At 40.8% G+C, this 16407-nt stretch overlaps 1 protein-coding gene across 1 annotated transcript in view; it reads left to right on the forward strand.

Moving 5' to 3' along the window:
• The window catches only part of LOC110050691 (uncharacterized), a 38334-nt gene that overhangs the window by 5875 nt on the left and 16052 nt on the right, over positions 1–16407 (forward strand). Inside the window, 28 exon segments of the mRNA XM_089275283.1 lie at positions 1045–1668; positions 2213–2356; positions 2857–3126; positions 3428–3715; positions 4371–4658; positions 4806–4925; positions 5017–5313; positions 5554–5850; positions 6085–6381; positions 6881–7177; positions 7420–7707; positions 7855–7974; positions 8066–8362; positions 8603–8899; positions 9134–9430; positions 9930–10226; positions 10469–10756; positions 10904–11023; positions 11115–11411; positions 11652–11948; positions 12183–12479; positions 12979–13275; positions 13518–13805; positions 13953–14072; positions 14164–14460; positions 14701–14997; positions 15205–15501; positions 16039–16335. Of these exon segments, the coding sequence (XP_089131409.1) occupies positions 1045–1668; positions 2213–2356; positions 2857–3126; positions 3428–3715; positions 4371–4658; positions 4806–4925; positions 5017–5313; positions 5554–5850; positions 6085–6381; positions 6881–7177; positions 7420–7707; positions 7855–7974; positions 8066–8362; positions 8603–8899; positions 9134–9430; positions 9930–10226; positions 10469–10756; positions 10904–11023; positions 11115–11411; positions 11652–11948; positions 12183–12479; positions 12979–13275; positions 13518–13805; positions 13953–14072; positions 14164–14460; positions 14701–14997; positions 15205–15501; positions 16039–16335 (7710 nt within the window).

Genomic DNA, 16407 nt, shown 5'->3' on the forward strand with positions numbered 1-16407 from the left:
AAGGCCAATCTCGGCCGTTTGTGGAGAAGATAACAGATAAGCTCGCTCAAAACTCGATTAATAGTCTAACAGAAGTCTCGAATCCCCGATTTTTCGAACGACTCCATAACTCGAACCAAAAGCCGTTTCCCTCTCCTCTGTCGGAAACTGTAATTTTAACCCCGATTTCTCGAACGACCCGATTTTTCAAACCGAGTTTCGTTTCCTTGGATGTTCGAAAAAAAGGAAATTTCACTGTACAGTGAAACCTCTATTAAGCGGGTACAATCAGGACCTTCCCAAGTGTCCGCTTACTAGAGGGTGTCCGCTAAATAAATGTTTATAACAATTGCGCAATATTTGTTAACAATTAACATTCAACGGTTCCTCTGTACTGTACTAAAGTTCCAGGTTGTTAATGAAGCTATCCAGAGTTCAAGTTCATCAGCTTTCATTACCAACTTTAATTTGTTTGTAATAATACCCTTTCAAGACTCAATGATAATACGGGCACATTTAATCGACTATTCAATCGACTATTTCAAGGACGTAATCCAGTGCCACATTGTCAATTCAGTCCGGTGTCCCCTCAATACAAGTTTTTAACAATCATGAGAAATTAGCCAAACACAATTTATTTTAGTGTCCGCGTCCGCTTAATAGAGGTGTCCGCTGAATACGGGTTCGTTATAAAGGGAAATATAAGACGTTAATTTCGGGACCATGCTAAATGTCTGCGTAACTTGGGGTCCGCTTACTAGAGGTTTCACTGTACACTGATTTAACAGTTCGTATCTCACTGACCAGGAAAATATATTCAGCAGTCCAGTCGCCCCATACACTAAACCCGACGAGAGAAAAGTCTCTCCTGTCCGAGGAAATTTGAATTGACTGAAAAACGTACATATCAGGTTGTTTAGTCTGGAATATCATTGGTACACCTGGTCACCTGTAACTTTTGCAAGTTAGACTCGCGCTCAAAACATCTTCCTTTGCCTGAGGTGGAGGAACGGGCTTACAAGAGTTGAACCAGGCTAACTTATTAACGTGTAATTTCATTCCTAGCCGAGAGCTGCCAGACTCTTTTTATCCGGGGACGCCGTTCAGATGGTATTTACTATCTACGCACACCGGACATCGGTCAGGATCCAATCCAGCAGAAACCCATTCAGGCGTTGTGCGACATGAGTGATCCTAATGGTGGATGGCTCGTGTTTCAACAACGCATCAACGCCTCCGTTAACTTTACAAGAGATTGGGTTTCATACGAAAAAGGTTTCGGCAGACACGGTTTTGAGTTCTGGCTTGGAAATCTTTACATAAATGGTATAACTCGCAGAGGAGAGCACATGCTGAGAATTGAGATATCGGTTTCCATTGATAGGCGCAACCAAACATTTTTTTCTGAATATGATAATTTCCGCGTGTCGAGTCCATTCGACAACTACAACCTTCATGTAGGGAAATATCGAGGCAACCTAAGTGATATTCTTTCGGATGCTAATAACTCTGCATTCTCCACCTGGGATCGCGATAATGACAAGGCGAACAGATCATGCGCGCGCATCAATAAAGGAGCGTGGTGGTACGGCAGAAGTTGTAACATTCCAGACCTGAACGGCATGCTGGGAAACGTTACAAAACGAGGCCTGGTTAAGATTACAATGAAGACCACACGAGCTTTGCGAGGTAACACTCCGTTTTATTTATTTATTTATTTATTTATTTATTTGTTTTATTTAATTTTGTCGTTTTTATGTAATGAACGGTGGAAATACGTTAAGAACAGCGTGAAAATGTTTTCAACCATCTTAAAATCAGTATTAAAGTCAATCTGTATTCGTTGGTCTTGTACGCACTGACGTAACTGACTTCCAAGCAGCATTCTTGCTGAACACTACAAATTAGTCTCGTACTGCACTACTCTTCGTAACAAACAAATACGTAAATGCGCGCACCCGAGTGGTACATATGAAATGAAATGTGGAAACTAAAATTTTGCGTCAAAATTAAAACGAAATTTCTCACAGAAATTAGATAGTAATTTGACATTCATTGTAACGCAACATCGATAAGTTCTTAAACAACTTTTGTTTACCACGCATTCCGAGAAAACTTATCACTGAGAGGAAATACAAAAGCCTTAAAACCAAGCATTCCAAATGAAGTTTAAAGTATGCAATGTGGAATGCAGTGAACCTTGCATGTGACAGCGTCAGAGTTCTCTCCCCAGGCCTTTGCAATTCAAGTATAACTCTTCGTAGAGTTGAATGTGGTTGGCCAAACATAACAGAAGAGCAGTGTTTGTTGCGTGACTGTTGCTATGACAGCGATTCAGCTAGTGGCGTAGTAAACTGCTTCGTCAAACCCCACTTTGGTAAGTAAATTGCATGTACACCTAAATTGTCGACAAGTGCTGTAGGTTCCATCCAATTTTGATAAACATTGGGCTCCGCTATAATATTGCGTCATAATCCTTAATTTCTAACAACCCGTCTAATCGCCAGGAGGTCAGAACAATACCCATAGACAAAGAAAAGACAGTCTTCTTATAAGGAACAAGTCAAACTAGAGGTCCGTTGAGGAAGATTCTTATTCAGAAAATGTATTCATTCTCTGAGGTGCGCAACAACTCAATTGACAGGACGGCTTTCAAGATGTATACTGTACTAAACTTTCACATGTTATCCATACCCAACACTTTCGAGATATTTAAATTGAGGAAAGACTAAAAGCATTAAGGTGATCGACCATCGTTGGAAGTACTAGCTACAGACAACATTAGAAAATAGGACAAACTTATTCAGTTTATAGTTTCCTTAATATGAAACTGGGAAGCTAATCTGCCAAATCAACATGTGTTTGCTTTCTTACAAGTGTTTCTTGAGCGAATTGGTTGTTTCTCTGTGGAAAAAGAGCTGATTAACCTGCTGAGGAATCAAAAGGCTCCATTTGAAAGGTCCAATTTTGTCCAGGCCTGTGGCTCTGTAGCTTGGTCACGTGGTCTCAGAGTGTTTGCTGTACACAATGGAAGCGACTGTCTTGGTTATGTAGATGTCTCCGCCACATTACCTCGGCTTAACGTTTCACAAGGATGTCTGGGAGGAAGAGGAGGACAAAACGTGACAGATGTTTACCGCTTCACAAGTAAGGAAGCCCTTCCTCATTCTACTGATCGAACGAATGGTCAATTTTTGCATCAATTACTATTCACACTTTGTTCACTTATTACCTGCATACGTCATGCATTCATTCCTTCACCCATTGAGCCATTTGCCCATACCTTCTTCGCTTGGTCACTTCGAATCAATGAATCAATGAATAAATCAATCAATCAATCATTCTTTCATTCATTCAGTCAGTCAATCATTTACGTATCTATTTATTCACTTGTTTTTTTTTTTTTTTTGTTTTTTTGTTTTTCTCTCTCTCTTGTTTTATTATTCAGTTTTCGTTACCAACCTAACCGGACTCAAAGCGACCTACCTGACATTCGAAAGTGTCCGTGTGGAGTGGAATCCAGTTCCAGAACTCTTCATTCTCGGCTACAAAGTTCTGGTGCAAAACACTTCTTTCAGTCAGTTCGTTGCCTGGAACGTGAACTCTACCCTAATCGAAAGTCTCCATAGCAACACTTCTTACGTTATTAAAGTGTTTCCAGTTCACGGTTTACCAGTTGAAGGGATTCCTCCCGAAAGTTTCCAAAGCATCATTGTTACCACAAAAGCAGATCGAGGTAAAAATTGTTCTTAAACGTGTTAGTAATGAACAACAAAAAGTGCTCAAGACATGATTTTTCTCGAGATGTCAATTCACTGACAAGAAGACCGATGAAAAAAAGTAAGGAAGTGAACAATCAGAAAGTCTTGCCTTACTGTATAACCAGATTCCCTCAATGGAGAACGATCAACAGAAGGACCTCGGATTTTTATTGCTTAATGGTCAAAATTAAAAGTCATTAAAAACTCGATATTTCATGTTTGATTAATCAATTATGATTTGCGGCTTAGTTTGCTCACTCACTCCCTCGTCAACTGTCAGTCGATAGATATCTTGTACTTGTAGACTAATTGTTATGGATAATCAGAACCCACATTATGAATTGATCATTATGACCGTCATAACCTGCTTGAAACGTATTGTGGTTTACAGCACCTTCTATATAGCTATAAAGTTGATATAAAAATAGGTCACTTAAATTCAATGGAGCCATACCAATATTCGGCATTTCAGTTCCACGATCAAAACTGGAACATCAACAGTGAGGACCTAAAGGATTTTGGTCTGTCAGTCACGAAATCTTCATAGCTTAACATGGCAGAAAACTAAAAAAGAGACAATTTTCAACCAATGATCTGTACTAAGGCTGAATGTGTGTTTCATGTCTTCAGCTCCATCTCGAGCTCCTGCCTGGGTAACCGCTTACAACACCAGCTCCACAAGTCTGGCACTAAAATGGAGTCACGTGCCACATCAGTACCTTCAAGGAAAGCCCATTGGATACAACATCATTTATTACCCAGTTGATTTAGAGAGTGATTACAATTTTGTGAGTGTCAACTACACCACAAACACTACAACCCTTGCAGAGCTGCATGTTTATACCAAGTATGCCATTGATGTGTCAGCAGTGAGTTCTGGTGGAGAAGGACCTGCAAAATCGACCCTGGCTTCAACAGGTGCAAATAGACTATTATTCTTGTCCTGTCAAGTAAAGTGGTTCCCTGTTCTAATAATGAGTCTTCCATTCATAGTTCCAGTTTCACCTATTGAGTTACTTCCCCTTCACATTTTCATATTTCAACTCAATGAATTTTATTTTCCAGATAATCCGTGTCGCAGCTCACCATGTCGTAACAACGGGACCTGTCAATTATCTGGTGATGTTATGTTCTGTGATTGTCCTGAGAAATTCTATGGTGACGTCTGTGAGATTTTTGTATCCGGTGAGTAGTCTAAAGAAAATCTAGAACACGTTTATACAGTCGTTACACTCGACAGAAGACAAAACGGTAATTATTTGTTCGTCTTTTTCAGCCCCCACTGCACCGCCTGGTCAAGTCTTCGTAACAGCAGCAAGCCCTACAAGTTTGAGGGTCTCTTGGGGTAGTGTTCCGGAACAAAATCGCCATGGAGATATTTTTCAATATAATGTTTATATCAGCCTTGCCCATAAACAGAACGATTCCTTTACAGTCCCTGTATCTGGGTCAACACAAAGCTATGTTAATGACCTCCAGGTCTACACGCTTTACGTGATTCGTGTTTCGGCAGTAAACGACGTCGGAGAAGGACCCAAAAGTACGGCATTTACAGCACGAACTATGGCAAGTGGTAGGTTAATAACTCTAGTCAGAAAATGGGAAATCTACAGGATATCTACAGTAAATATTCTTGATTTTCCTTTTCAGGCTTATTGAAGACTAAAAACCTCTAATTAAAACGCTTAATTCAAATATACCTGATAATTTCTTCCTCGTTTCAATGAACAAGCTTCCTATCAAATAATGAAAATGCCATAGATTCCGGTTTAAAAAATCTGTACTTTTTGCTGATCCCTGTATATTTCTTCAGCTCCATCTCGAGCTCCTACCTTGGTAACCGCGTACAACACGAGCTCCACAAGTCTGGCATTGAAATGGAGTCACGTGCCAAAGCAGTACTTCCGAGGAAAGCCTATTGGATACAACATTATTTATTACCCAGTTGATTTAGAGAGTGACTTCAATTTTGTGAATGTGAATTACACGACGAACACTACAACCCTCGAGGATCTGGCTGTGTATACCATGTACGTTATTAATGTGTTAGCAGTGAGTTCTGGAGGAGTGGGGCCTGCAATTATGGCAATAACGCGAACAGATGCAGAAGGTGAGGTAGTCTTAAAAATAGTGTTAAACTTAAAAATTCTGTTTCAAGAAGAGCTCAGCACTAGTTTAGTCGCAAATGGTTGATAAGCTTAAAGGTGCAATTCTATTAGAACGCTTTGTTTCCAACAAGTAAATCTAAACAAGAAATTTGCTTTGCTCTATAAATCAGCTGTAATAAAGTCAACGCGTCCTCTTGCCTCCACGGTAATTTTTCAACTTTCTCTCACTGCCCCAGCTCCATCTCGAACTCCTGACCTGGTAACTGTGCATAACACAAGCTCCACAAGTCTGGTAGTGACATGGAGTCACGTGCCAAAGCAGTATTTTCAAGGAAAGCCTCTTGGATACAACGTTGTTTATTACCCGGTTGATTTAAAAAGTGATTTCAAGTTTGTGAGCGTTAACTACACGACAAACACTACAACCCTTACGGATCTGGCCGTGTACACCATCTACGTAGTTAATGTGTCAGCAGTGAGTTCTGGAGGGGTGGGGCCTGCAAAGATGGCGATGACTCGAACGGACGCAGAAGGTAATCAAGTCTTCAAGAAAGCGTCAAACTAAAAATCCACTGCCAATGAAGAAATCCAATGCAGTTTTAAGGAAATTTCAGCAAGGGTTTGATCACAAATATGTGATAATCGTACAAGTGCTATTCTATTGCAATAGTTTGATTGCAACAATTTACTTCTGTTAACCTGAACAAGCAATTTGCCTTGCTATAAAGATCAGCTTTAATATGGTCAATACACTCTCTTACCTTATCTTTCTACTCTCCACCAGCTCCTTCTCAAACTCCTGCCTTGGTAACCGCGTAAGACACAACCTCCACAAGTCTGGCGGTGACATGGAGTCTGTTTCAAGGAAAGCTAAACAAGATTTCGGGCACGAATAGCTTATGACTGAACTCAAAAGTGCAGTTGTATTAGTTGCAATCGTGTCATCGGTTTGCTTTGATAAAATATGCTCAACTAATAAGGTCAACACTCTCGTATCTCTACAGTAACTTGCAACCTTCTTTCACTCTACAGCTCCATCTCAAGCACCTGACTTGGTAACCGCGTACACCACAAGCTCCACAAGTCTGGTGGTGACATGGAGTCACGTGCCAAAGCAGTATTTTCAAGGAAAACCTATTGGATACAACATTACGTATTACCCAGTTGATTTAGAGAGTGAAATAAGGTTTGCCAGTGTGAACTACACGACAAACACTACAACCCTTACGGAACTAAATGTTTATACCAAGTATGCCATTAACGTGTCAGCAGTGAGTTCTGGAGGACTGGGGCCGGAAAATATGACAATGGCTCGAACAAGCTCAGAAGGTAAGGGAGTCTTAAGTATATTGTTAAACTTAAGATTCAATGCCAATGACGAATTAAATGTGGTTTGAAGGAAAGCTCTACAAGAGTCTGGTTACAAATGGCTTATGACTGAGCTTAAGAGTGCAATTGTATCAGTTGCAACCATGAGGTAGCTTTACTTTTTAATAAATTAGCTTAATGAGCTCAATACACTCTTCTACCTCTACCTCTACAGTTACGTTCAACTTCTTTTCACTCCACAGCTCCATCTCGAGCTCCTGACCTTGTGGCCGCTCATAATACAAGCTCCACAAGTCTGGTAGTGACATGGAGTCACGTGCCAAAACAGTATTATCATGGAAAGGTCATTGGATACAAGATTATTTATTACCCAGTTGATTTAGAGAGTGATTTCAAGTTTGTGAGTGTGAACTACACCACAGACACTACAACCCTTGCGGAGCTGCATGTTTATACCAAGTATGCCATTGATGTGTCAGCAGTGAGTTCTGGTGGAAAAGGGCCTGCAAAATCGACCTTGGCTTCAACAGGTGCAAATAGACTATCATTCTTGTCCTGTTAAGTAAAGTGGTTCCCTGTTCTAATAATGAGTCTTCCATTCATAGTTCCAGTTTCACCTATTGAGTTACTTCCCCTTCACATTTTCATATTTCAACTCAATGAATTTTATTTTCCAGATAATCCGTGTCGCAGCTCACCATGTCGTAACAACGGGACCTGTCAATTATCTGGTGATGTTATGTTCTGTGATTGTCCTGAGAAATTCTATGGTGACGTCTGTGAGATTTTTGTATCCGGTGAGTAGTCTAAAGAAAATCTAGAACACGTTTATACAGTCGTTACACTCGACAGAAGACAAAACGGTAATTATTTGTTCGTCTTTTTCAGCCCCCACTGCACCGCCTGGTCAAGTCTTCGTAACAGCAGCAAGCCCTACAAGTTTGAGGGTCTCTTGGGGTAGTGTTCCGGAACAAAATCGCCATGGAAATATTTTTCAATATAATGTTTATATCAGCCTTGCCCATAAACAGAACGATTCCTTTACAGTCCCTGTATCTGGGTCAACACAAAGCTATGTTAATGACCTCCAGGTCTACACGCTTTACGTGATTCGTGTTTCGGCAGTAAACGACGTCGGAGAAGGACCCAAAAGTACGGCATTTACAGCACGAACTATGGCAAGTGGTAGGTTAATAACTCTAGTCAGAAAATGGGAAATCTACAGGATATCTACAGTAAATATTCTTGATTTTCCTTTTCAGGCTTATTGAAGACTAAAAACCTCTAATTAAAACGCTTAATTCAAATATACCTGATAATTTCTTCCTCGTTTCAATGAACAAGCTTCCTATCAAATAATGAAAATGCCATAGATTCCGGTTTAAAAAATCTGTACTTTTTGCTGATCCCTGTATATTTCTTCAGCTCCATCTCGAGCTCCTACCTTGGTAACCGCGTACAACACGAGCTCCACAAGTCTGGCATTGAAATGGAGTCACGTGCCAAAGCAGTACTTCCGAGGAAAGCCTATTGGATACAACATTATTTATTACCCAGTTGATTTAGAGAGTGATTTCAATTTTGTGAATGTGAATTACACGACGAACACTACAACCCTCGAGGATCTGGCTGTGTATACCATGTACGTTATTAATGTGTTAGCAGTGAGTTCTGGAGGAGTGGGGCCTGCAATTATGGCAATAACGCGAACAGATGCAGAAGGTGAGGTAGTCTTAAAAATAGTGTTAAACTTAAAAATTCTGTTTCAAGAAGAGCTCAGCACTAGTTTAGTCGCAAATGGTTGATAAGCTTAAAGGTGCAATTCTATTAGAACGCTTTGTTTCCAACAAGTAAATCTAAACAAGAAATTTGCTTTGCTCTATAAATCAGCTGTAATAAAGTCAACGCGTCCTCTTGCCTCCACGGTAATTTTTCAACTTTCTCTCACTGCCCCAGCTCCATCTCGAACTCCTGACCTGGTAACTGTGCATAACACAAGCTCCACAAGTCTGGTAGTGACATGGAGTCACGTGCCAAAGCAGTATTTTCAAGGAAAGCCTCTTGGATACAACGTTGTTTATTACCCGGTTGATTTAAAAAGTGATTTCAAGTTTGTGAGCGTTAACTACACGACAAACACTACAACCCTTACGGATCTGGCCGTGTACACCATCTACGTAGTTAATGTGTCAGCAGTGAGTTCTGGAGGGGTGGGGCCTGCAAAGATGGCGATGACTCGAACGGACGCAGAAGGTAATCAAGTCTTCAAGAAAGCGTCAAACTAAAAATCCACTGCCAATGAAGAAATCCAATGCAGTTTTAAGGAAATTTCAGCAAGGGTTTGATCACAAATATGTGATAATCGTACAAGTGCTATTCTATTGCAATAGTTTGATTGCAACAATTTACTTCTGTTAACCTGAACAAGCAATTTGCCTTGCTATAAAGATCAGCTTTAATATGGTCAATACACTCTCTTACCTTATCTTTCTACTCTCCACCAGCTCCTTCTCAAACTCCTGCCTTGGTAACCGCGTAAGACACAACCTCCACAAGTCTGGCGGTGACATGGAGTCTGTTTCAAGGAAAGCTAAACAAGATTTCGGGCACGAATAGCTTATGACTGAACTCAAAAGTGCAGTTGTATTAGTTGCAATCGTGTCATCGGTTTGCTTTGATAAAATATGCTCAACTAATAAGGTCAACACTCTCGTATCTCTACAGTAACTTGCAACCTTCTTTCACTCTACAGCTCCATCTCAAGCACCTGACTTGGTAACCGCGTACACCACAAGCTCCACAAGTCTGGTGGTGACATGGAGTCACGTGCCAAAGCAGTATTTTCAAGGAAAACCTATTGGATACAACATTACGTATTACCCAGTTGATTTAGAGAGTGAAATAAGGTTTGCCAGTGTGAACTACACGACAAACACTACAACCCTTACGGAACTAAATGTTTATACCAAGTATGCCATTAACGTGTCAGCAGTGAGTTCTGGAGGACTGGGGCCGGAAAATATGACAATGGCTCGAACAAGCTCAGAAGGTAAGGGAGTCTTAAGTATATTGTTAAACTTAAGATTCAATGCCAATGACGAATTAAATGTGGTTTGAAGGAAAGCTCTACAAGAGTCTGGTTACAAATGGCTTATGACTGAGCTTAAGAGTGCAATTGTATCAGTTGCAACCATGAGGTCGCTTTACTTTTTAATAAATTAGCTTAATGAGCTCAATACACTCTTCTACCTCTACCTCTACAGTTACGTTCAACTTCTTTTCACTCCACAGCTCCATCTCGAGCTCCTGACCTTGTGGCCGCTCATAATACAAGCTCCACAAGTCTGGTAGTGACATGGAGTCACGTGCCAAAACAGTATTATCATGGAAAGGTCATTGGATACAAGATTATTTATTACCCAGTTGATTTAGAGAGTGATTTCAAGTTTGTGAGTGTGAACTACACCACAGACACTACAACCCTTGCGGAGCTGCATGTTTATACCAAGTATGCCATTGATGTGTCAGCAGTGAGTTCTGGTGGAAAAGGGCCTGCAAAATCGACCTTGGCTTCAACAGGTGCAAATAGACTATCATTCTTGTCCTGTTAAGTAAAGTGGTTCCCTGTTCTAATAATGAGTCTTCCATTCATAGTTCCAGTTTCACCTATTGAGTTACTTCCCCTTCACATTTTCATATTTCAACTCAATGAATTTTATTTTCCAGATAATCCGTGTCGCAGCTCACCATGTCGTAACAACGGGACCTGTCAATTATCTGGTGATGTTGTGTTCTGTGATTGTCCTGAGAAATTCTATGGTGACGTCTGTGAGATTTTTGTATCCGGTGAGTAGTCTAAAGAAAATCTAGAACACGTTTATACAGTCGTTACACTCGACAGAAGACAAAACGGTAATTATTTGTTCGTCTTTTTCAGCCCCCACTGCACCGCCTGGTCAAGTCTTCGTAACAGCAGCAAGCCCTACAAGTTTGAGGGTCTCTTGGGGTAGTGTTCCGGAACAAAATCGCCATGGAGATATTTTTCAATATAATGTTTATATCAGCCTTGCCCATAAACAGAACGATTCCTTTACAGTCCCTGTATCTGGGTCAACACAAAGCTATGTTAATGACCTCCAGGTCTACACGCTTTACGTGATTCGTGTTTCGGCAGTAAACGACGTCGGAGAAGGACCCAAAAGTACGGCATTTACAGCACGAACTATGGCAAGTGGTAGGTTAATAACTCTAGTCAGAAAATGGGAAATCTACAGGATATCTACAGTAAATATTCTTGATTTTCCTTTTCAGGCTTATTGAAGACTAAAAACCTCTAATTAAAACGCTTAATTCAAATATACCTGATAATTTCTTCCTCGTTTCAATGAACAAGCTTCCTATCAAATAATGAAAATGCCATAGATTCCGGTTTAAAAAATCTGTACTTTTTGCTGATCCCTGTATATTTCTTCAGCTCCATCTCGAGCTCCTACCTTGGTAACCGCGTACAACACGAGCTCCACAAGTCTGGCATTGAAATGGAGTCACGTGCCAAAGCAGTACTTCCGAGGAAAGCCTATTGGATACAACATTATTTATTACCCAGTTGATTTAGAGAGTGATTTCAATTTTGTGAATGTGAATTACACGACGAACACTACAACCCTCGAGGATCTGGCTGTGTATACCATGTACGTTATTAATGTGTTAGCAGTGAGTTCTGGAGGAGTGGGGCCTGCAATTATGGCAATAACGCGAACAGATGCAGAAGGTGAGGTAGTCTTAAAAATAGTGTTAAACTTAAAAATTCTGTTTCAAGAAGAGCTCAGCACTAGTTTAGTCGCAAATGGTTGATAAGCTTAAAGGTGCAATTCTATTAGAACGCTTTGTTTCCAACAAGTAAATCTAAACAAGAAATTTGCTTTGCTCTATAAATCAGCTGTAATAAAGTCAACGCGTCCTCTTGCCTCCACGGTAATTTTTCAACTTTCTCTCACTGCCCCAGCTCCATCTCGAACTCCTGACCTGGTAACTGTGCATAACACAAGCTCCACAAGTCTGGTAGTGACATGGAGTCACGTGCCAAAGCAGTATTTTCAAGGAAAGCCTCTTGGATACAACGTTGTTTATTACCCGGTTGATTTAAAAAGTGATTTCAAGTTTGTGAGCGTTAACTACACGACAAACACTACAACCCTTACGGATCTGGCCGTGTACACCATCTACGTAGTTAATGTGTCAGCAGTGAGTTCTGGAGGGGTGGGGCCTGCAAAGATGGCGATGACTCGAACGGACGCAGAAGGTAATCAAGTCTTCAAGAAAGCGTCAAACTAAAAATCCACTGCCAATGAAGAAATCCAATGCAGTTTTAAGGAAATTTCAGCAAGGGTTTGATCACAAATATGTGATAATCGTACAAGTGCTATTCTATTGCAATAGTTTGATTGCAACAATTTACTTCTGTTAACCTGAACAAGCAATTTGCCTTGCTATAAAGATCAGCTTTAATATGGTCAATACACTCTCTTACCTTATCTTTCTACTCTCCACCAGCTCCTTCTCAAACTCCTGCCTTGGTAACCGCGTAAGACACAACCTCCACAAGTCTGGCGGTGACATGGAGTCTGTTTCAAGGAAAGCTAAACAAGATTTCGGGCACGAATAGCTTATGACTGAACTCAAAAGTGCAGTTGTATTAGTTGCAATCGTGTCATCGGTTTGCTTTGATAAAATATGCTCAACTAATAAGGTCAACACTCTCGTATCTCTACAGTAACTTGCAACCTTCTTTCACTCTACAGCTCCATCTCAAGCACCTGACTTGGTAACCGCGTACACCACAAGCTCCACAAGTCTGGTGGTGACATGGAGTCACGTGCCAAAGCAGTATTTTCAAGGAAAACCTATTGGATACAACATTACGTATTACCCAGTTGATTTAGAGAGTGAAATAAGGTTTGCCAGTGTGAACTACACGACAAACACTACAACCCTTACGGAGCTAAATGTTTATACCAAGTATGCCATTAACGTGTCAGCAGTGAGTTCTGGAGGACTGGGGCCGGAAAATATGACAATGGCTCGAACAAGCTCAGAAGGTAAGGGAGTCTTAAGTATATTGTTAAACTTAAGATTCAATGCCAATGACGAATTAAATGTGGTTTGAAGGAAAGCTCTACAAGAGTCTGGTTACAAATGGCTTATGACTGAGCTTAAGAGTGCAATTGTATCAGTTGCAACCATGAGGTCGCTTTACTTTTTAATAAATTAGCTTAATGAGCTCAATACACTCTTCTACCTCTACCTCTACAGTTACGTTCAACTTCTTTTCACTCCACAGCTCCATCTCGAGCTCCTGACCTTGTGGCCGCTCATAATACAAGCTCCACAAGTCTGGTAGTGACATGGAGTCACGTGCCAAAACAGTATTATCATGGAAAGGTCATTGGATACAAGATTATTTATTACCCAGTTGATTTAGAGAGTGATTTCAAGTTTGTGAGTGTGAACTACACGACAAACACTACAACCCTTGCAGAGCTGCATCTTTATACCAAGTATGCCATTGATGTGTCAGCAGTGAGTTCTGGTGGAAAAGGGCCTGCAAAATCGACCTTGGCTTCAACAGGTGCAAATAGACTATCATTCTTGTCCTGTTAAGTAAAGTGGTTCCCTGTTCTAATAATGAGTCTTCCATTCATAGTTCCAGTTTCACCTATTGAGTTACTTCCCCTTCACATTTTCATATTTCAACTCAATGAATTTTATTTTCCAGATAATCCGTGTCGCAGCTCACCATGTCGTAACAACGGGACCTGTCAATTATCTGGTGATGTTGTGTTCTGTGATTGTCCTGAGAAATTCTATGGTGACGTCTGTGAGATTTTTGTATCCGGTGAGTAGTCTAAAGAAAATCTAGAACACGTTTATACAGTCGTTACACTCGACAGAAGACAAAACGGTAATTATTTGTTCGTCTTTTTCAGCCCCCACTGCACCGCCTGGTCAAGTCTTCGTAACAGCAGCAAGCCCTACAAGTTTGAGGGTCTCTTGGGGTAGTGTTCCGGAACAAAATCGCCATGGAGATATTTTTCAATATAATGTTTATATCAGCCTTGCCCATAAACAGAACGATTCCTTTACAGTCCCTGTATCTGGGTCAACACAAAGCTATGTTAATGACCTCCAGGTCTACACGCTTTACGTGATTCGTGTTTCGGCAGTAAACGACGTCGGAGAAGGACCCAAAAGTACGGCATTTACAGCACGAACTATGGCAAGTGGTAGGTTAATAACTCTAGTCAGAAAATGGGAAATCTACAGGATATCTACAGTAAATATTCTTGATTTTCCTTTTCAGGCTTATTGAAGACTAAAAACCTCTAATTAAAACGCTTAATTCAAATATACCTGATAATTTCTTCCTCGTTTCAATGAACAAGCTTCCTATCAAATAATGAAAATGCCATAGATTCCGGTTTAAAAAATCTGTACTTTTTGCTGATCCCTGTATATTTCTTCAGCTCCATCTCGAGCTCCTACCTTGGTAACCGCGTACAACACGAGCTCCACAAGTCTGGCATTGAAATGGAGTCACGTGCCAAAGCAGTACTTCCGAGGAAACCCAATTGGATACAACATTATTTATTACCCAGTTGATTTAGAGAGTGATTTCAATTTTGTGAGTGTGAATTACACGACGAACACAACAACCCTCGAGGACCTGGCTGTGTATACCATGTACGTTATTAATGTGTCAGCAGTGAGTTCTGGTGGAGTGGGGCCTGCAATTATGGCAATAACGCGAACAGATGCAGAAGGTGAGGTAGTCTTAAAAATAGTGTTAAACTTAAAATTCTGTTTCAAGAAGAGCTCAGCACTAGTTTAGTGGCAAATGGGTTGTGACTGAGCTTAAGTGTGCAATTTTATCAGTAGCTACCATGAGGTCGCTTTACTTTTTAATAAATTAGCTTAATGAGCTCAATACTTTTTCCTACCTCTACGTTCAACTACTTCTCACTCCACAGCTCCATCTCGAGGTCCTGACCTAGTGGCCGCCCATAATACAAGCTCCACAAGTCTGGTAGTGACATGGAGTCACGTGCCAAAGCAATATCTTCAAGGAAAGCCCGTTGGATACAACATTATTTATTACCCAGTTTATTTAAAGAGTGATTTCAAGTTTGTGAGTGTGAACTATACAACAAATACCACAAACCTTACAGACCTGGCCGTGTACACCACGTACGTCGTTAATGTGTCAGCTGTGAGTTCTGGAGGGGCAGGGCCTGCAAAGATGGTATTAACGCGAACAGACGCAGAAGGTAAGAAAGTCTTAAAAATAGTGTTAAACTTGCTTGCACAGTTTCCGTTATTCGTGTTTCGGCGGTAAAACGACATTGGAGAAGGACCCAAAAGTAAGGCATTTGCAGCACGTACTATGGCAGGTGGTAAGTAACTCTCGTTTGAGAGAAGACAGATGTGAGATGTGTCGCAGCTCACCATGTCTTAACAACGGAACCTGTAAACCATCCAGTGAGATTTTTCTCTGCCATTGTCCTGAGAAATTCGTTGGTGACCTCTGCGAGACTTTTGTGTCTGGTGAGTAACATATAAGAACATATTGAACTGGTTCCCGACTGATTAGAGAAATAACTATTGCCCGAATGCCCCCGACCTGCATCTTCCAGCAAAGGCTCTTAGTTTCGTTCTAAGTGACGAAGTCAATAATAGTTAGTGAAGCAGAAAGTTATCCTAGTAGAATAAAAACTGTACCTTCGTCTTAAATTATTCAGATAGGCCCTGCTGTGTACTGAAACACATCCAAACTGCAGACTGTGATGTCAAATCCTCTTTTTCAGCTCCTACTGCACCACCTGGTCAAGTTTCTGCAAAAGCAACAAGTCCTACAAGTTTGCTTGTCAGTTGGAGTAGTGTTCCGGAACAGCATCGTCATGGGAAAATCCTTCTACATCACGTTTACATCAGTCACGCTAACAAGCCGGATGATTACCGCTCGTTCCCTGCACAGATTCCCACGCAACTTCTTTTGGGTGATCTACAGGCTTACACGCTGTATGTCATTCGCGTTTCGGCCAGGAACAACATCGGTGAAGGGCCCAAAAGTGTGCCAATTACAGCGCGAACTATGGAAGGCGGTAAGATATCATATAAATCTCAACAGTATTAAACCTTCTAACAAAAAACGATCGTGTCGAAAAACATTCAAG

Source organism: Orbicella faveolata, unplaced genomic scaffold, assembly GCF_042242905.1.
Source record: "Orbicella faveolata isolate gen_17 unplaced genomic scaffold, um_ofav_v1 contig_36, whole genome shotgun sequence".
NCBI lineage: Eukaryota > Metazoa > Cnidaria > Anthozoa > Scleractinia > Merulinidae > Orbicella > Orbicella faveolata.